Below are 20,658 nucleotides of genomic sequence, written 5' to 3' on the forward strand. Positions count from 1 at the left end.
TCCCCATTTATATTCGCTTCCCTTTTCACGCCTCATCCTGGTCAACCCGAAGAGACCGAGTGGAAAATGCACTGAAAATGAAAGTAGCTGGAAACAAGACTCCCAACCCAGTGGGGTTTTCAACGAGGCGGGTTGCAAAATTGATGGAAGCGGAGCAGCCCAGGGCTTCCCCGCACCCTCCTGCGCCCTGACGCGCTTCTCGAAGCCGAGGCAGACGCGGAGGTGGTGCTGCCGGGGAGTCTGGGCTCCCGCTCTGCTTCCAGGTTTATCACCGGGGGCCGAGCGCTGCGGGCCCGTAGCAGGGAAGGGCGAACCCCTCCTCTCCTGCTCTCGCTTCCCCATTTGGGTGCCGCTGCTGCCAGCTGCGGGCGGGCACCGCGTGAAGATCTGAGCTTCGAGGCACATCTGGATGCGGGCAACGGCCCGGGCCCAGCGGCCGGGCCCCCGGGGCGGGCGGGGGGTGCTGGGAAGGCCCAAGGGCACGGCAGCCGCTTTCGGATCTACGCAGGAGCCCCAAAGCCTGCAGAGGCCGATAGGTGGGAAGAGGGGAAGCGCAGGGCGGTTCATTATCACGGTGAATGATCAGGGTTAATTAATGACTCGGCGGGAGAAGGCCGCCAGCACCGGCCTGCACTGGGCCCGGGGACTCCTGCCTGGGCCGGGCGACAAGGGCCGGGGCACGGAGCCGGGGCTGCCGGGGGCCGCACGGGGGCCGGCCGGGGCGGGGACCCCGGGGCCGGCCGGGCCCTGAGGCCGGGGCCGGCGGAGGCCGGGGCGGGAGGCCCGTGCTGGTGCTGCCCCCTTCCCTCCGGCCGGGCGCACGGCACCGCCGGCCCCGCCCGGCCCCGCTGCCCTGCCGGGGGAGCGGAGCCCCCGCCCCATGACATCACCCCGCCCCATGACGTCACCCCCGCCCTGCCGCCGTTTCCGGTGGCGAGGCGGGGGCAGGCGGCGGCGGGAGTGGGGGGGGCGGGGGGGAGGGCGGGGAAACGTGGCGCCGTCGCCGTGGCGACGTGACGCGCTCTCCCCGCGACTCTTCCCGGAAGCGGGCGGGCGGCGCGGCGCTGATTGCGTCACGGGGGGCGGTGGCGGCGGCTTCTTCGGCGGCGGCGGCGGCGGCGGTGGCGGCTGGACGGGCCCGGGGCACCGCCATGGAGAGCGCGAGCCAGGGTAGGGGCTGCGCTCCGGGCCCCGGGACGGGCCCTCGCCTCCGGTCGCCTTGTGGCGGGGGGCCCTGAGGCGGGGGCCCTGAGGCGGGGGGATGAGGCGGCCCGGGGCGGGGGGCTGCTGCCGTGAGGGGAGGGACGGGCTCGGGGAGGCGGGAACGGGCGGGCGGACTGCCGTGAGGGGAGAGGCGGCCCCCGGGGAGGGGGAACGGGCGGACGGACTGCCGTGAGGGGAGAGGCGGCCCGGGGGTTGCCGTGCGGGTGGGCCCCGCTGGGGGCTGCGGCTCCGGGGCCCCGTGGAGGGGGCTGGCGGCTCGTCCCCCTCCCCCTTCCCCGGGCTGGCGTGGGCCCTGCGGGTATTTAGCGGGCGCTGCTGGGCAGAGGAGCTGTTTTCGAGGAGCAGAGCCCGGTGCTTTTGTCGCTTCTGACAGATGCTCGTGGAGGAAGCTCCACTGGAGGTTTCTCTTCCTCTTTCTGTGAAGCCCCTCTCTTCACCTTTCCCGTCAGACTGCCCAGGTTTGCATAACGTGCTTCGCTTGCTGGCTGCTTATCCTGTCTGCCCTCTGCTCCTTGTCTCTGACAGATATCAACCTTAACTCTCCCAACAAAGGTCTGCTTTCGGATGCCATGACAGATGTTCCCGTGGATAGCGCGGCTTCGGCCAGGACCTCCGTGCCCGAGGGGCTGACTCTTGCTGAAGAGGAGGAGTTGAGATCTGAGCTTGCCAAGGTAACGGGGCGCTCACGTTTGTCAGCGGGGACTGTGCGTGGCTGCGCCTGCGTGCTGCTGGGAAGGAACAAACACAAATCCGTAGTGCCACGGGAGCAGGACTCGGGGTTTTTTAATGAGTTTTGCAGCGGTGTTGCCTTTGGATCTCTCAGCTCGTTGTTAAAATGCACTAAGCTGACAGATACTTCAAATGCTGCTGGTATGTTGCGTGCTCTTTCCCAGAACGACTTAATTTAGAGCTCTAAGGAAGTAAGTGGCTTTTGATGCAGTGAGCTTAATCTAGGCTTTTAGCTCCATTTGAAGCGAGAAAACACTTTAGGCAAGTGGTATGCAAAAGAAACTAATTTTTCCCTAGGAAACTGAAACAACGGAGCACTTAATGTGCTTTCCTGTTCTCCTTTCTCTCTTAAATATTTATTATACTTTATAGGCAACTATTTTTGGTGCCTATATGCTTTTGAAGAGCTGAGAGCTTGTAATGCGATAGCCTAAATTTTGGGTACCTTTTGGGTTTTAAAAGTTGGTTTGTAACTTCTGTCTGAAATGTAGCTGAAGATAACTGCGGCTGTTCTTCTGTAGTCCTTTCTGTCATTTGAGAACCTCGTGGTGATTCTCTGCCTTGCAAGTTTTGGCAAGGGAGGACTTTGCTGCTCTGGGTGGTCACACAGATCTTGGTGAGCTGCAGTTAAAGTAGAAATGAACCCCCTCTGCCTGGAAAGAACGCGAGAGTACTTTGAAAATGTTGTAAGAAAGATCTCTGAGGAAAAACGCTTTGCTTTAATGACGTCAGAGGAAAAGAATAATGAGATAGAAACCTTAGTTAATAAGGCTTAGCAACTGATTTTTATCTACTGTTGAAATTACAATGCTAGAAATGGGTTCTGTTAATCTTGATGCCATTAAGTCACCGGTACAGTGACTTGTACGGGTGTTTTCCCGATTGGAGTCTGAGCTGCAGGCCTCCTGTTCCAGCACCGTTCATCTTCAGTTGCATTGTTCTGCAGGCACCTGAAGCTCCTACCAGTTCTTTAAACACATGTTAATGAAATCTTGCTGGTTTTGAGGGAGGCAGAAAGTTGCCTTAATGTCATGGTTTAGCCCCAGCTGGCAACTAAGCACCACGCAGCTGCTCACTCACTCCCCCCCGGTGGGATGGGGGAGAGAATTGGAAGAGCAAAAGTAAGAAAACTCGTGGGTTGAGATAAGAACAGTTTAATAATTGGAACAAAAGAATAGTAATAATAATAATGAATTGTAATGAGAAGGAAAACAACGAGAGAGAGAGGGGGGAACAAAACTCAAGGGAGGAAAAAAAACCCAAACAGTGATACAACTGCTCACCACCTGCTGACCGATGCCCAGCCAGTCCCTGAGCAGTGACCGCTACCCCCCGGCCAGCTCCCCCCAGTTTATATACTGGGCATGATGTCATATGGTGTAGAATAGCCCTTTGAGTTTGGATCAACTATCCTGGCTGTGCCCCCTCCCAGTTTCTTGTGCACCCGGCAGAGCATGGGAAGCTGAAAAGTCCTTGATCAGTGTAAACACCGCTTAGCAACAGCCAAAACATCAGTGTGTTATCAATACTATTCTCATACTAAAATCCAAAACACAGCACTATACCAAGGAAGAAAATTAACTATCCCAGCTGAAACCAGGACACTTAATTTTCAGAATTTTACTGAACGGTGATTTAAGACAAACCTCTACCTCTCTCTAAGGTCGAAGAAGAAATCGGTACTCTCAGGCAAGTTCTGGCTGCTAAAGAGAGGCACTGTGGAGAGCTGAAGAGGAAGCTAGGTTTGACTCCCTTGGATGGGTTAAAGCAAAACCTGTCCAAAAGCTGGCATGATGTCCAAGTCTCCAATGCGTAAGTGTTGCTTGTGATGCGCGTTTCACATTAAGTATGACTCTGTAGTAATTATTGCCCAGCAGCATATTCCAGGGCTCTTCCAAGTGGCTGGAGGCTTTTGCTCTGGTGGTTATATAGAGTAAAAGGCACTTAAAAGTATGTATTTCATTGCTCTCATGCGTCAGTGTCTTTATGTCAGCATAAACAGAACTTTCAGATGGGTGATCTGGATAAATTGTTGCTGGATGCTCTTTCCCATGATGTTAGAGATCTAGATCACCACTCAACGCTTCAATTTGCCCATTCCTGCCCATTCTTTGAGGCGTAGGCTGCTGCTACCTTGTTCTGAACTCGGGCTCAAAGAGAAGCGCAAGAAGTTTCAAAGCTCTACTGCATAGTGTTAGTTCAGAAGCTATTTTCTGGGTCATATAGCTGGAATTAAAAAGCCTGCACTTCCTAGGAAAAAATTATGTAATATTAGCGTGCATTACACATAGTCATCTCTGCCTAAAGAAGAATTAAATTAGACTGACTGTTCCTGAACAGGCATTAAGGGTATGGTCACTGCAGTGTGTGACAGTGCCAAAAGGAGAGTCAGAGGTAAGTTTGACCCTGCAGTTGTGCCTGAGTGTAAGGGACTCTCGGTACCTGTAGAGGTGTTGTTCAGTCTAAAAAGTCTTGTGTAACTTGACTGGAGTTTAGCACTGACAGTGCTACTGCAGACCAGGTCGTTGAGCTGTTCATCTCGCTGTTTATTCCTTCCCTTTTTCCTCATCTTCCCTCCTACATCCCTGCCCGATTTCTGTTGTTCCTTTGTAACTGAACTCTGTGTCATTGTCTTCTAAAAAATGAATATTAAAGTTATATTCATTAACACTTTCTGTTTCTAGTTATGTGAAAACATCTGAGAAACTTGGAGAGTGGAATGACAAAGTGACACAGTCTGACTTGTGAGTGCCTCGGGCTCCTCAGCAACACCTCCTTGCTCCTTGCTGCCTTCCCTGATTTGTGCTGCTACTTGTTCTCACAGGCATCGGGGCTTGATTGGGAGCTGGAGGCATGGTGAAGCAGGACTGTTATTAGCAGCATGCCTGGCTTCCAGCAATAAGCATCCCTCAGTTGCAGAGGAGATGAGTAAATGTTACTGCTATCATCTCTCTCATGGTCTTGCTATTGCAGAAGGAAAAATTCCAATCAGTTACCAGACCACATTTTATAAAAAAATTGAAAAATCAACCACAGTTTCCTTTTACCTGGTCACTGGTAGGTTAGCATGTTGTAATCAGATGTCTTATTAGTCAACCTCTATCTTTACTGTGAAACTATTTCTCTTCTCATCATTGGATGTGGTAGGAATCAGTTTGATTATGGCCTCTCCGTACGACCACAGGGGAGAGGGAGTGCCTGCAGGCATTTACCTGTAGCTGGAAATAGGGGCTGTGCAAATGCAAATACATATATTAGCTTTTGAAAGCTGGCTCTTCTGCATTGATGTATGTGAACCTTTTTGCTGATGTCAACACTAGAAAGAATGAATTTATGAATTTTAGTCTTTGCAGTATATACCAGCAGGTGACAAAGAACATCTGGCTACTTTTGTCTCTAGAACATATTCTTTAATTATATTAGGCCTCCATTCATATTAGACACGAATAATTTTGATTCCTGCTGCATACCTGAACGTAAGGGAGACCTTGAATGTTTTCTGCACTGAAGATTCTTTCCCCTCTACATCTTGTGTTGAGGGAGATGGTTATTTAGCTAAGAGGAGAACGTGGGTTGGAAGCATCCTGTCAGTAGGCAAGACAGCTCTGACCTACTTGGGGAGAGTTATGCTTCTGGGTGATGTGAACTGCCTGCGATACGTCACCTCCTCTGAGCACTTCTGCGTATTGTCTGAGCTGGCAGCAGACACTTCGTAGTGTTTGTATTTGTTCTGTACCTCCCGTGTTAATTCTCACAACGCCTAAGGTACTGTTTTCTATGTAGGGAAACATGATTTCTGAAGATTAGAAAATGAAACTAAGTGTAACGGTTTGTCCAGGTCATGCTGAATTGGTAAGAAACAGCTTTGGGTGTGGCAGAGTTTTTTGGCCTTGAGGTCAGTTCACTGCTCTGTGCTTTTAATACATAGGCACCACGCAGCATGTAGGAAGGGAGCAGAAGATGCAAAGTCTTTCGATTCCTGACACCTTCTGAACTGCAGACTTTGTTTCTTTTGTGCTCAGTGTTTGAACCTGCTTAAATAAGAAAGAAACTGGGGCTTAGGTGTCTCCCCGCCTCTCAAACAACAGCTCTTTTCCTTCTGGCTGTAGCAGAGGAGGGGGGAAGCTATTGTCAGAGAAATAAAGCCTATGATACTGCAAGTGTAGAGAGACACTAATAATGTGGAAAGTGTCAAAAGAAGCATCTGTCATGAATCTTGGCACTGTATCTAACCTCCATTGTGTTTGTAGATATCTTTCAGCCAGCAGCACACTGGAGGACTGGAATGAAAAATTAACTCAATCAGAAGCGTGAGTGTCTTAACCTTCAGCGTTAACAAATGCTTTCAAGGTAGTCTGCTGCCACTAATGTTCTGTGCCCCTGCTCACAGTCCTCTGCTTTGACTAGATCTATTTAAACACTTATCTTTTCTAGCTTTCACTTTTTTAACCCAAAAAATGCCTCTTTTGGGAGAGGGAGCTTTTCCTCAGGTCAGTATTTGAATGATTTTATTGTGGTCCAAGTGATAACTCTTCAAATGCCTGCCTGCTCTCAGAGGAGAACTGGCTGAAGCCACTGGGTAGCTGAGACCTGTGTGCCACACATTATAACTTCGGCTGACAAGCTGTGGAATAGCCAGACTGACCTCTTCTTGTTACCCTCAACATGCTCTGCAGGGAGCAGGAGCTTTTATTTTTGCTGTAGTACCTGATGAGAATAAATAGAGCTGTGGTGTCCAAGGCAGCTGTTCTGTCACATTGGGGCCTCAAATGGACTTGGACAGCTTAAACCTCACAGCTGTTATACTCCAGCTGTTGTCTGCGAAGGTCTCTTAGCCATGTTTTTATTAAACGCCTGAAATTAAATTCTCATCTGGACTAAATTATGGAAGCATATAATGGAAGCTGGCCTTTGTCCTTCTCACTGCATCTTTCCTGCAGTTATATAGGGGAATCCTTTACAGTGATGCAGTGGGAGCAGGTAGGTAGTGGTGTTGTTTCCTGAAGTGATTTAACCATGGTAAGGTAGGTCTTAGGTAAGCCAGCTTTTCCTGTTCTCTGGAGTGGGTATGAAATTCAGTCCTTTGAGCTGGCTTGTTATTGGCAGTGTGTGTGATTAAAGGTTTTCTTCATAAGACAGGTGAAAGCTGAGCAGAGGTAAAAAGTAGGAGTATCAGAAAAACCTTTAAAGTATGCAGATTCTACTTTCAACATTCCGTGTATGTTTTCTAGATTAAGAAGATGTAAATGGCCACTATGTCACTTGCTGAATAGGATGACCTTGGTTTTTCTGCTTGCTGACAGTGTGACTGACTCCAGCGGGGTTTAATCAGAGTTTGTCCCTGGGTGTGCCTGCTAGAATAGAAAACTTCTCGTTGTATTTGTTTCCTTGTACTTAATAAGCACCAGAAATGTGGCGGAAGTGTGCTTTTGTAGAGCACTTAAGGCCTGAATAGCTGTGGCACACTAGTTTTCCTGCTTGCTTTGGCCCTAGACAGAGTGACAATTCATGCTAGCAAGGTAGATGCTGATTAAAATGGAGAGGCGAGGGGGATTGAAAAGTGAGATTTGAGCAACTTTTCAGAAAACAAATAGAATTTCTACTTCCTTTGTCTAAAGCTCAGTAAATGCGAAGAGTCTAGTTCAAGAAATAGAAGGATGAGGTTTTACTCATATGTTTTGGGTTTGTTATGCAAATGCATCCCCTTTCCTGTTGTTGGAGCTTCTTGGCATTATAACTAACAAGCATCCTGACTGAATGGGGAGTGGGCCTAACTCGTGACCTCATGGTGCTTTTGCGCACTGCTGAATTTCCTGGTAGTTGCCGTTCCTGGCCGCGGACTTGCCCCCTGCAAGCAGTACGTAGAGAGGACAGAAAGCCCACTCTGTCCCTAGCTCCAGTGTCATTGTAACCAGGATGTAACATCACTTAGATGGTTTGTGTACTTAGCCAGACAGGACAAATGGCGATTGCTGGGTAAGAGCAAGTGTGAGGAAGCTGGTATTAATGGATAAAGGAGGATTTGAGGGTGCGGGTCTGGCTCCTCCCTGTCAGGGTTTATAGGAGAGGGGTGCAATGAAATGTTTGAATACCACAGGATGAACACCACAGGGCAGAGATGATTTCTGCAGCTTCTGCTGCAGCCAATTGCCTGTTAGTAGAGCAAGGTATTAATCAGAGCTCATATTTATTACTCCCAGATTTGGATTGTTCTATTGTGCTTTGTACCGGTGCTAAGGGAAGAAAGTGAGTGATTGTGAATTTAAAGCTGTGGTGAACTTGGCCGTGTCTCTTGCAGGAGAGTAGTTGCAACTTCTAGGTCAGGACTGGGCGTAGTTGAGTTGCATTGAAGTCTTGTATAACCTGATCCCTGGTTGTCACAGATGCAGTTCCACATGTGTGTCTGATGGCAGTTCTGGGTTAAAGAGCTTCTAATCTCAGTTGCGCTTTCCTGGCTCTGCCGCCTGCATTGCCGCGGTGGAGGTGTGTACGTGCGTGTGGGAGCTGTGGATGCAGGAGTAGACTGGTGATCTGATCTGGCTGCTGCTGTCTTTTTTGTTCTTCCGAGTTTATATTTCAGCTGGATCGTTTCCTTGATGTAGCTCACTGTGTCAGCACACACAGTTGTATCATGAAGGAGCACACTCAGGCAGAAGGAGCAGCACTTGAGTGCTAGATCTTCAGTTGTCTTAAGAATACTGCTGTCAAGTGTGGAAAATACTGTTGGAAAATCTCTGGCCTTTTATCTGCTGAAGCTAGACATAATACCTGGGAGTTGGCAGTGTGTGCATGGCATGATGGTGTCCTTTGAGTCTGTAAACCGTTCCTCTCATTGCTGCTCTGGTGCTCAGTGCTGATGTTAGAGTTGAGTGCAAAGCAGACATAGAGTCAGCGCAACATCCTTCAGTGAGCATGAGGTCTTCGACGTTTCTGTTAGGCAGCTGTAAATCAAATCCCATGACAGGACTTGGTCAGCCAGGGAGGAGCCTGACTGCTGAAGGCAGGGGTTGAGATCCTCCTCTTCCAAAGCAGCTTTGGCCCTAGGGTTCAAACATAGTTATTGCGATAGGAAGGCACATGTAGGAGCAAGCAGCGTTGATGCTGACCAATTAACTCCTAAATTATCCTGAGATAACTACTTCTTGCAAAAGATTGTGTAGTGGAGAAACAGTAGTGAGGCCTTGCTGTTGGGGCATGCCCAGGTTCTTCTGGAGTCACTGAATTCAAGAGGAATTGGTCTGAAAAATGTGTAGGTTATAGGAATCTTCTTTCAGGAGCAGGAAGAAGTAAAGCTGATGCAGTTTTGCCCTGTTCTGCATAAGTCTTGTGTCCATTCTTGATTCAGAAATACTTGGCTGGGGTCTTAAACAAAAAAATCCCAACAAACCAAGATGTTGTCATTGGCATTGCTTGAATCCAGTTCAGATGCTGTGGTGCTGTCTCCTGCACTTCTGTCTGGAGAGAATGAGATGTGAAGAAGTCAGCTGTCATCACGGTGATTCTAGCCTTGGGAGCTCAGGCATGAGAGAGCGCGTTAGGCTGTTTATAATGCCCTTCTCCTAAATATCCTAGTCAGGCAAAAAAGTTATCTCAAGCTGAAATATTTGGAATAACAAAACTTGGCTTAAATTGTTGAACTTGTTTTCCAGCCTGAGTCTCTTTTTTATAATTTGAAGAATGCCATAAATCTAGATGTAAATCACCAACTGCGGAATAGCTTAGAGAGGATGAGTTAACGAAAGTGCCTCAAAGAATCTTTGTTCCTGAGATTAGTCTCATCTGAAGGAAACAAAGGTTCTTAAGTGTCTGTCTTCTCCAGCTTTGGTATAAACTCCAATGTAATCAGCTGACAAATACAAGCTGTCAGACTTCTTATGTATTGTGGTTAATGGTAACTGATAGGAAACTTCTCTACCAATTTATTTCGAAACTGCAAGTTGTAGAGATAATGCTGATTCCTGCATTTCTTTTCTATACAGTGATGTTAGTCTTGCCTCTTTCTTCCATAACCTAACACTACAACAAACGCTGTAACTTCTTCAAGGCTGCAAGCATGTTATGGAATAGGTTCCTAGACTTACTTTTTCAAGGAGACCAAAAGATAGTTGTAGAGCAAATAGGGTATGATGCTATGATATTGGAGTTTCCACATGGAAAATTGGGTTGTTTTTTGTCTTTTTTTACTTGCAAATGTTTGTCAGATTTAAGAATGTATGGTCAAAATGGTAAAGTGAGTGTATGGAAAGGTTAATCCTACACTTGCTGCTTCTTTAAAACTTCAAGTCTTTGAATATATGCGAGACTGGAAGGGGCTTTTTCAGTGAAGTCAGTGCAGCTCACTAACCTAGCTTCTTTCCTTTAATATGGGTTCCTTTTTCAAAATGGGGGGATGCTTCTGGCTTTCAGATCCTACCTGTTAGTTCAATTTATGATGTTTTTTTTCTGTTTAGTTATAAGAAGACCCAGGAAACCCTTTCCCAGGCAGGACAGAAGACTTCACAAGCCCTTTCCAATGTAGGTTCTGTTATCAGCAGGAAACTTGGTGACATGAGGTAAGATTTCTGTTTTGCGCTCTGGTGCTTTGATCTTGGTTTCAAACAGGAATGAGACTTTAGACAATAACTAGGCTTTTTTCCATTTTTCTGCTTGGTTGGCAGCACGTTGCTGTTGATGGACTACCTTCTTCCGTGTGGCCCTGTACATTGTAGTTTAGGACAGATTAAATGCTTATTAAAGTCTTGTTGACGGGATAAAACCTGTTCTAAGGCATTTAAGCTTGATTTGGCTTAAGAGACCTGACAGAATGTTTTTAGCAGCCTTCCCATTTTTACTGTCATATGATTTCACTGCAGCTCTTCCATCATATGTAAGAAACTAGTATTAAAGTTTACCTTTTCCATTCATTACTGGATTATGGAGGTATGTTTTCTCAGTGTTACTGTTTAGGATTAGAAAAGGGGTCATCACTCCTGTGCGCTGTTATGCTTTAAAATGAGGCAAAGTCTGGATGCTGCATTTCGTGCAGTTTCAAGCCCTGTGCGTAAACTTTCCATGGAGAAAAGCAGTATGCTTTCTAGGCACAGTTATGTCATGTAGATTGGAAGATAGATATGAATTGGTTCAGAAGATCATGACAACATCAAAAATTTCTTGTGGTTGGTGGTTATCTAGATTACTTAAGCAGATGACCGCTGAAGTAATTGCAGATTTAAACCTCTCTGAACTGGAAAGTGGGGGATGGTCCCCTCGGTTGTTGGCTGAGGTGAGTTTCTCGGCCGTACAAAGTTGAAGGTTAGCATTGGTGATTTACCTGATCTTCAGGTAATTTAAGCTGAGGATTGCTTTCCCCATTAATAGTGATGTCCAAGTTTTTCATGCAGAATACTCTGAACACACTTTTCTTGGAACTGAGACCTAATTCTGAATATACAACCTGTCTAGGCTAGTAAGGAAGTATTCTTAGAGCTTGTATTTAACATGATGTATCAGACCCTGGATTGAATGGGTAGCTGTCATTCTTTGTAGGGAATTTCCTATTCCACTGTGGCTGGGAGTATCCAAGTGGTAAGAACTTGTTGGCCTCTGATCACGTAGTACTGATTTATTTTAGTTCTGTCCTCAGGGAGTTATTTACTGTGTTCCTGGAGGGCAATTTTTAGTGAGTGTTTTCAGTAGCTCAATTCTCTGAATTTGGCAGAGGACTAGCTGGCTCCCTACCCTTTCCAGTATTCAAGTTTTAATTTTTCTTTCTTGGAAAGTACCTAGTCTATTGAAATAAGAGATTTACGTGTAGTCACAGCAGACTGATATTGGCACAAGACGTGGTGGTAATTGATTTTGCTAAACTGATAATGGTGAAGTAAATTTTGTGCCTGACTTCTGCAGTCTGGTCAGGCTGTCGTGGCAAAGGGATGGGAACTGTGCTTTTTGGACCAAACAGGGAACTCCTGAACCAGTGTTGCCATCAGAAGAAGCCGTTTTGACAGGCTTGGTCCTGCCTGTTGTTTTTTGGTTGGGAGAATCCAACTCACCATGCAGCTGCAGAAATGTTTGCACCATCCCAGGTGCAGATGATGGAGGGAGGGTGTGCATGGCTGAGTGAAGAGTGTGCCTGTTCCTCCTGGGAACAGAGCTGCCCTGACGTAGTCATAGCGAAAACTGGCTGTGGATGCTGGCGTGGCTGACTACAAACAAGTCAGACCTCTGCAGCAATGGTATTGCTCAGCATAAATCACCAGTTTAAACACCTGCGTTCCTTTTTATAGCTAATACCTTGAGTGATGTATTATGAAATAGAGGCAGCTCCTGTCTTATATCCCTGCCAAAGTTATTTCAGCAGGATTTGCTTTGTACATCTAGCCCTGTGGGGGAACACAGTAATGATTTTTTTAAGACTTTCAGTTTTTCTGTGTGTATATAAACAGACTTCTGTCTCCTGTGCTGCATTCAAGTCTTGATATTTCTGATTCTGAATAAGGTTTAACTCTGAGCATAAGCTTCTGCAGAAACTGTCCTGCTCTCTACCCTTGCCAGGTGAAACTGTGAATGGTGTTCTGATATGTGATCGGAGCTGATGAGGAGTGAAGTCTGTTATATTGTTGTGATCACTTCTCTGAACGAGCAGGGATGATCTCTGTTACAGGCCTCGTAGCCTACACTGCAACCTCTGTTGCTGTACTTTTCTTTTTTCCTCTTACACTACAAATTCACTTGTAAAGCAGGTTTATTTTCCATCACTGGAAGTGTGGAGATAACAGAAGGGATTTCCTTGTTTAGTCAGCCTTCACCGGTTGATAAATGCAAGGAAGGCGTGATGAATGGACAGACGCCTCTGATACGGGGAGGGCGTAGTCGTAATTCCATTAAAAATGGTTGGACCAAAATGCTATGAAATACAAGTAATGTGTCCCTGGGTTAAGTCTTTAGAGTTGCTGTATTCTGGTCAAAATAACTTTAAATGTTATAGCTGTGGATTGTAAGGAGACGTTGTGAAGTTAATGAGGTAACTGTGCACTAACTGTATTAATGCTGTTGCTCTATTAGCTTGCCTTGAGGGGAGAAAATGTAGCTTAATTAGTGGGTGGGGTTTTTTCAAATCTTGTCCAATTCAGCTTTTTCTGTTATCTCCACTTTCAGTTAAAAAGTAAATTGGCTTTTAGATGTTCTGTTCCTGCATTTTACTGACCCCAGCAAAGTGCAAAATTGAAAGTGTTTTCTTTTTGCTGGCAACAGCTTGCTTTGTGGTTTTTGTCCCCCAATACACTTCATGTTGTCTGAAGTTTGCTGTACATAATACTACAAGCAAATTCATTATGAAATCTTAGCCCAAGCCCCGAAGGTGCCTGCAAATTTCTGAATTTATGTAAACTTTAAATCCTTATGAAAGGAGGAAAAGGATTACTACTAGGTCCAGGCCAAGATACTGAACAAACAAACCAGTGCTTGTGGTATTGCATACAGAGTAGCATGGTGCATGGACGTGTGTTATCTGTGTTCTTCTCCTTTAAGCAAGAGTAAGTAGAAAATTAATTTATTTTGCATGCAAAGACAGCGTTTCAAGGAGTCTGTCCTGACAAAGAGCTGACTTGGATGCATGGGGAAATGAAACCACAAAGCCTAACGTCTTTGCTCTGGCTGTAAGGAAAAGCCCTTGTCCTCCTTGCCAAGTACTTCAGATCCAACTTGCCTTGACTGCTTCCTGCTGCAGAGACAAAAATTATATTTAAGTGGAATAAAACACTGCTTATGGTAGGAGAAGCTCCTTTAGAGCATCCTGGTAATCTTACTAGTAGAAGTAGGAAACCTTGGTCTGTTATTTCAGACTACTTAGATGCTACTGCATTGCGAAATCACACTTGGGAATGTGGTAACCTGGTGGGGGATAGCTTGCCTTGAAACCTAAAAATGGGCAACTGGCTTGTGGGGTAAACATGATACCTTTTACCCAGATACTGCTATCTTTATTATGCTGAGATGTGTTTGTTCTCTGAGCTGTAACTTTGAGATCTGCAGGCGTGGCAAGGTAGCGTGCAGGTATCCATTGCAGGTTCCTGTTACAGAAGTTCTCACCCAGAAGTCCTAGCAATACTGTCTTTGAGAGCTCGTGGGGGAATATGGGGGAAGGAGGTATTTTTACCAAATCAGCTAGTGCTTGGTAAAACCCTCAGTTTAGGAAAACATGCTTTAAAAAAAAAAATCCACATGAAAGCAACAGATAGGGGTAGGTAAAATGTTTTGGGTGGTTGTTGCACACCCACTCCTTTCCTTCCCCAGCACCCTGGCTCTAAGTTGCTGTAGGTGCTGTTATTGTTCTCTGAAAAATGTCTTAGCTTGGCTTGAGTTAATGAAAAGTAATTGGGTTTTGCTTGCTTCTGTAATTTATTTTGAGAGGCTTCCTCCTGGGTAGTTGACTTTGCTGTCCCATGATCCTGTGACCATGTCCCTGCTTAGCTGCCCTGCATTTAGTGTTTAGATCTGCACAAGTGTCTGACTGTTGCTTCCCTTTTCTCTCTGCTGCCCGTGGCTTCTCCCAGGGCTCACCCCTTCTCGCATTCCTTTAGGTAAGATACTGTTCAAGGCTGTTAAAAGAGCAGATGTTTCAATGCCAGGCCCTTGCAGACGTTAAAGGGGAAGCTGATTATTTAAGCCTTGCCTACACTTTTGACACAGATTGAGAAACCTACCACAAAGCAATGCCCTGTAATTGACTTTTGTATCACACTTGCAGTTTGCAGTTAAATATTTGTGCTTACTGTCCTGTGTCTGGAAAACTAAGTTCTGGGCTGTGGCTGTTAAATAAGGGAAGAGAGGGCTGGCCTTTATTGCTTTGATTGTCCACAGCAGCCTGTGTGTGGACAGTAGGTGCTTAAGAACCAAGGGTACGCTGCTGTTGTACGGTGTCAGTATAAAACTGTCATTTAACTTTTTCCTCCTTATTCTGAATGCTTCCGAGTAGCAGTTACTCCATCCGCCACTCGATAAGTATGCCAGCGATGAGGTAATGTAGCAAATACCTGTGTCTCCTCAGTGGGGTCGGTGGGAGAGTACAGCTGACTCCGTCATTATTGGGGTTTTTGTTCTGATTTGTACAAACTGGTTCCCTTCTTAGGCAGATGCCACTCAGAGTATGGGGTTACCATGTCCTGCAGTTTGAGTAATTCAGGGTGGTTTTTTTACCCGATCTCCTTTTATGGATATTAGCACCTGTGTTGTTCTTGGACTTAAGCGCAGTGTCACAACTGTACCAAAGTCTAATTGAAATTTGCAGCTTTCAGAGGTCCCTGAAGGGCAGGGATTACAGCCCTCCTCTCGCAATATACGGCATGGCCGTTGCTAATACAGAGACGAATCCTAACTTGAACCCTCTGCCTCCAGCCTGGAAGCTCAGTGTCCTTCTTGTGTGCCCTTGTGGTGCATTCGGTGGTGATCTCCTGGCAGGAGAAACGACTGCCAGGGCTGGATGAGGACCACAGAAGCCCCCTCTCTGTTCATCCTCGTTCCAGATCAACAGAGGTTGTTTTATGGGTGCAAATACGAAGCAATTCGTTCGAACAAAAATAACTGAGATGAGGCTAGTCATCTCCCAGCGCTCCTGCAGCCTAGCCTGGGGAGAGCAGCTCTGTATGAGTAATTGCCTCGTCTGAATGCTTGGTACAGAGCACTCCCCTGGAATCGTTCGCAAGCAAAGAAGCTTGTTAGGTTGTCGAACAATTGACCTGGTTTTCTTTGCTAGAAAAATGAAATCCTCTGATTAATTTATTACACTGTGGCTTTTATGAGCATTTCCTGATGCAAATGATCACTCCTGTAGTAATAAAACTGCCCATAGGTACAGGCACATGGTCCTTCCCCTTCCTGCCCATGGGATGTAATATGGGAAACTGAAGCTTTTGTTTTAAACCCTTTTCAGCTTTTCCTTTCCATTATTTAAGACAGCATGCTTTTAGTTGGAAGCCTTGTAAAACTAAGAGCTAGTTTCTTTTCTACTTGTCGTGCGTTGATTCCCTAGTGAACTAGGACTTGTTTCTCTCAACACTTTAGCTTGAGCAATTGAGTGGATTGCACATGGTATAAATGTTTTCCTTCCGAGTTTGTATGTGTGTTCTTGTCTGGTGTGCCTGAGAGATTTCTGCCAAAGGCTGTGAGGAGCTGGAAGTGTTCTGGGTACTGCTGTCACTGCATGGGAACGGCCAGAGAGCCCAGTCATGCTGTGCGATTTGATTTAGTTAAGAACTAACTTGTCCTGATTTGTTCTTTGTGTTTTTTTCTCTCCTTTCTTTAAGGAATTCTGCAACCTTCAAGTCATTTGAAGATAGAGTTGGGACCATAAAGGTAAGTCTGCTTTGTCTTGTAAACATATAGTGTGAAGCCTTATGCAGAAACTTTAATTTCTGCAGTCTTTTTCTTGTAAACTAGTATTCGGGCAAATGGCCTCTCAGATATGTGAAGTCTTTGCTACAGTAGGTGACCCTGACAAGGGGGAATTGACTTGGTATTCTCAGTGCTGGTTTCTGGTTGTCCTAACTCTCTTCTCTCCTTTCAGTCCAGAGTGGTGGGCAGCCGGGAAAATAGCACTGACGGCCTCCACTCCCCCTCGGGAGCTGGAGACAAGCCTCCACAAGACAACGCTCCTTTCTAGACCTGCGACGTGGCTTTGCACGGCTGTGCACAACTGTAAGAGCGAGCCCCCTCCCTCCCAAATCTTCACAACAGCAACAACATGCAAATCCAAGAAGGGGCTGAGAGCCAGTCTGGAGAGATCCATCATTCATTCATAGACACTGCTGCTGGATCTAAGTCGAAGAGAATGCAAAGTTTTGTACACAAATAATATTTTACACTAAAGTTTGTAGGTTAAATGTATCACTGCTGTCCTTTTGGGAGAGCATGTAAGATGGAGTTTCCTTAAAGTAGCTCAGAAATGCCCCTGGTATAGATAAAAACAGTTTTCCCTTGTCTGACATAACTTGGAACAGATCGCCCTGAGCAGCGTGAGGAGGGCAGTTATTGGAGAAGCCAAGTGCATGGGCATCTCAGCTTCTGGCTACGTTCTCTGTTCAGGGCATGCCATGCAGCTACTCGGTGAGCTCCCAGGCTTCTCCCGTTACTGTTTTCTCTGGCTCTCATTGGAGTAGTCTGGTAAATGGGGTAAACAGTTGGGTTTTTTTCTGGGCTCCCAAAAGGGAAACTTCACTTAGCAGCTGCCTTGTTGTTACACTAATGCTCTAGCTTTAACAAAACTAAAAATCTTTATTTTTAAATGCAATGAACTTTAAAGAAATAAAGCTTAAAAAAAAAAAGAAGCTTCGGCATCATATTAGGGAAATGCTCCCTTGGACTCTGAAACTGAATTGCAAGCCTTACATCACCTTACGCTTTACTCGCTTATGACTTTTTTTCTATAGAGAAGACTGTAAGGGTTATAAAGCTGGATGTTGAGCACTGGAGTTTTGCATCATACAGTAGTAGCAGCATGCTTATAAGCCAGTTCTTGTGTTAAATTCAGTGGTGCACTCCGTTTCCTGAGTGTATGAAACTTGCTTCTCCCTTTTCAGTTTATGCCTTCGTTCTTGGAGGAAGAATTTCTGAAGGCTGCTAGCAACAGGGCCAGGTTAAAAAGGCCAAAGCTGTCTCTAGCAATACGGGCACGATGTTGGAGGGACTCTGCTCTGCTCTCCTCTCTGTGGGCTCCTCCATCTGGTACATCTGACTGTGACTGGACGGGTTTTTCAGTTGAAAGCCCCAGTTCTAATCTTGATTTACAAAACTGGCAGAGTCACGGAGCTCAACCAGTTCCCCAGGGGCTGGATGTTTTGCTCTTTTGATGTCCAACTTCATTGCTCAGGAGCTGAAAAATTCTGAGTTTTCTTCTAGAGGCCTGATCTTATTCTAGGCAAGGTGCCTCCACATAGAAATACCTAGAGTGAGCAATTCTGTGCCTTAGAGGCGAAGTGGGACTTACTCAGGTCTTTAGACTTGGTTATGTACTTATCTGGGTAGTTTTAGTGGTTTATCACTCTGGAGGGACTGAACTAACTCTGACCTCTCTTTAGAGAAGCAAGTTTTGACACTTATCTGCTGATTAGTCTCCGTTTCCCCCACCCCTGCTCCCCTCCCTCTGCAGACCTGGGGACACAGGATGAAATATTAGAAGGCAGATGTACTAGGCAGTAGGTGGAGTGTAGTGTCATTTACTGGTGCTCCTTGTTTGACTGAAACTGGCCTCCCTGCGAGGAGCAGAGCCAGTGAAACGGGGACTGCCGGAGGTTGCGTATTGAACTGTTTCTCTTTACAGATAAAGACTGAGGAAACTTGTCAATAAAGCATTCCTTTGGGAGAAAATGGGGTGAATGTTCTTGTCTTGTTCTATCTAACTGTACTGAAGTCTGCTCTTGGGTACGTGTTATGAACTTGTCAGGCAAATACCAACTGCCTGCAGCAGCTTGAGGCGAGAAGCAACCAAAATATTCTGTTCTGCCCTATCCTTCTGGCTTGTTTGTCTGTCGGCTCGCCGGATGCTTTCTCACGATGGGATATACTGAATAATATTTACAGTCTGATGTTTCCGTTTCAAGATGCCGAACACCAGCTGGTTCCCGAGATGTACCTGTGCTCAGCCAAGGGCTGGGGAGCCGCAAGCCCACGCTTACCCTCCAAGTGCCATCGTGTTGCTCCCTTCACCGCCGGTCAACCAGACGTGCCTCCAGCTCCCTCACGCCGTTTCCCTGAGCTCGGAGCGTGGGACCGCAGTCGCAGCGGTAACCTTGGCAGTGGGGGCTGAGGCTGGAGAAACTTCTAATGTGGAAAAGCAGCAGCTGCAGTGCTGGCTCGGATTTACGGCGTGATGCCTCAGGGAATTGGCTTCTTGGAAGCTCTGGCAGTCGCTACTGATTTAAACAGCACGGTGCAAGGGGAGCAGTGCATGTATGACTGGGGTTGGGAGCTGCTCTCTTAAATTTAAAAGTGGATTTGCAGTGGAGAGCTGGCAAATAGGTTGTGAGAGAGGCCAGCAGAGCTCTGTGGCTGCTCAGTGTGCTTTGCTGTCAGAGGAAGGATGCCTGGCTAGGTTTGAAGCATCTGCTCGGTGGTGAGGGTTTGGTTTTGGTTTTGTGGGGTTTGGGGTTTTGTTTGTTTGTTTTGAGGGTTTTTCTTTTGCTACTTCTGTAGTTAAAACTACACCTGGGTCTGAGAGCAAAGGGGTCGGTCTGATACCCAGTCCTGGAGGAGAGATGCTGCAGGCAGCCCCCAGGCTGCGGAGCTGGGGCCATGAGCTCCTCTGCGAGAGCCCCAGGGGCAGGGGGATGCTTTTCCACCTCCCCAGTCCCTTCCCGCGAGGGATCTCGGGTGTTTTGAAGGAAGGTTAATTAAGCCTTCCCTTCCTGGTTACAGGCTTGACAGTGTTTTTGTCACTTCCCGGTTTCTAAGCGTGCTCCTGGCAGCTCTCACAAGTGCAAAGCCCCATTTCCTTTGGGGCTGGGCTGTGGCCTGCAGAGTCCCATGCAAAGGACCGGGGGGGGGGGGGGGAGGACACGACACGGGACAGCACACGTGGCTTCCTTCTCTGCAAAAACCCAGGACCAGGAGCCTACGAAGCCCCGGCAGCCTCGTGAGCACCCGCCTGCTCTGTTGTAACTGGGAGAGAAGGCTTTGACAGCACTGTTCCCTGCTGTTCGACCCCTGCCAGCGGCCTCGGTGGGCCAGAGCTGCTCCGAGGGGCTCGGGCGCAGCCCGGTGTCCCTGGGTGGTTCTCCTGCTGCCTTGGAGCCTGGAGAGGATTTGTTCTGGAGCTTTTTCAGTCACTTCTCTCTCCTCCCTCTTTTTCCTGTTGCTTCCCTTAAATGAAACAAAGCCCCAGGTTGCGCCAGGGGAGGTTCAGACTGGATATTAGGAAATTTTACTTCACTGAAAGGGTTGTCAAGCACTGGACCAGGCTGCCCAGGGCAGTGGTGGAGCCCCCATCCCTGGAGGTATTTAAAAGCCGTTTGGATGAGGTGCTTATGGACACGGTGTAGTGGTGGGCTTGGTAGTGTTAGGTTTACGGTTGGACTCGATGATCTTAAAGGTCTTTTCCAATCTATATGATTCTGTGAAACATCACAGTATTAAATCTACACTAACGAGGCCAGCACACGAGCCCCATCAGCGTTGGGATCTTTGCAGGCAGCGATGGAGCCAGCAACCAAAACAGCATCTCCTCTTTCCTGCTCCTCTGGTTTTACTGCATGATTCTCCTTTTCTTTCCTCATCACTGAGGACTTGTTGGGCTTTTTGTCTGCTCCCATGTTTCGGGTGGGTCCATGCTGGGCAGACGTTATCAATGGGGGACGCGGTAGCTGACAAGAGGCTTTTCCCGTGGTGGTGCCTCCGGCGCTGCCGCGTCGCCGGGAGGATGCTCGTCTCTCCTTACACCTCCCGCTGCTGCGGTTCATCTCTGCCGGCTCCGTGGTGCGAAGCATGGGGCCGAGGTGATGCAGACAGCCCATTCCCCACGTGTTTCCAAGCCAGGTGCTCATGCAGCAGCATTTCTGCACGGCCGGGTCCTGCTGCCAGCCTTGGCTGCTCTGTTGGATGGGTTGGGGGGATAATTTAGGTCCGTAAGTGGGTGTGCACCCAGCAAACAGGAGGGAGCTGAGAATCACTGGGGAAGGGAAAGTGAGCAGGGACTTCCCGAGGAAGCCCAAAGATGCATTTTGGGGTGTGGTGACA

At 47.3% G+C, this 20,658-nt stretch overlaps 1 protein-coding gene across 5 annotated transcripts; it reads left to right on the forward strand.

Annotated features, from left to right (window-relative positions):
- The first annotated feature begins 1,037 nt into the window (after positions 1 to 1,037).
- TPD52L2 (TPD52 like 2) lies at positions 1,038 to 18,292 on the forward strand. Of its 5 annotated transcripts, none has more exons than XM_072879001.1 (8): positions 1,038 to 1,170; positions 1,777 to 1,895; positions 3,617 to 3,765; positions 4,638 to 4,697; positions 6,204 to 6,263; positions 10,404 to 10,505; positions 16,236 to 16,284; positions 16,496 to 18,292. In XM_072879001.1, the coding sequence occupies exons 1-8, from the start codon at positions 1,152 to 1,154 to the stop codon at positions 16,589 to 16,591; spliced, it is 654 nt and encodes a 217-aa protein (XP_072735102.1). In that variant the 5' UTR covers positions 1,038 to 1,151; the 3' UTR covers positions 16,592 to 18,292. The 5 variants fall into 5 exon arrangements, with proteins under 5 accessions (XP_072735102.1, XP_072735101.1, XP_072735104.1 ...); XM_072879000.1 differs by having other exon boundaries at positions 1,079 to 1,170; positions 1,750 to 1,895; XM_072879003.1 differs by lacking the exon at positions 6,204 to 6,263 and having other exon boundaries at positions 1,079 to 1,170; positions 1,750 to 1,895.
- The last annotated feature ends 2,366 nt before the right edge of the window (positions 18,293 to 20,658 follow it).

The sequence above is a fragment of the Ciconia boyciana genome, chromosome 14, assembly GCF_034638445.1.
Source record: "Ciconia boyciana chromosome 14, ASM3463844v1, whole genome shotgun sequence".
Classification (NCBI taxonomy): domain Eukaryota; kingdom Metazoa; phylum Chordata; class Aves; order Ciconiiformes; family Ciconiidae; genus Ciconia; species Ciconia boyciana.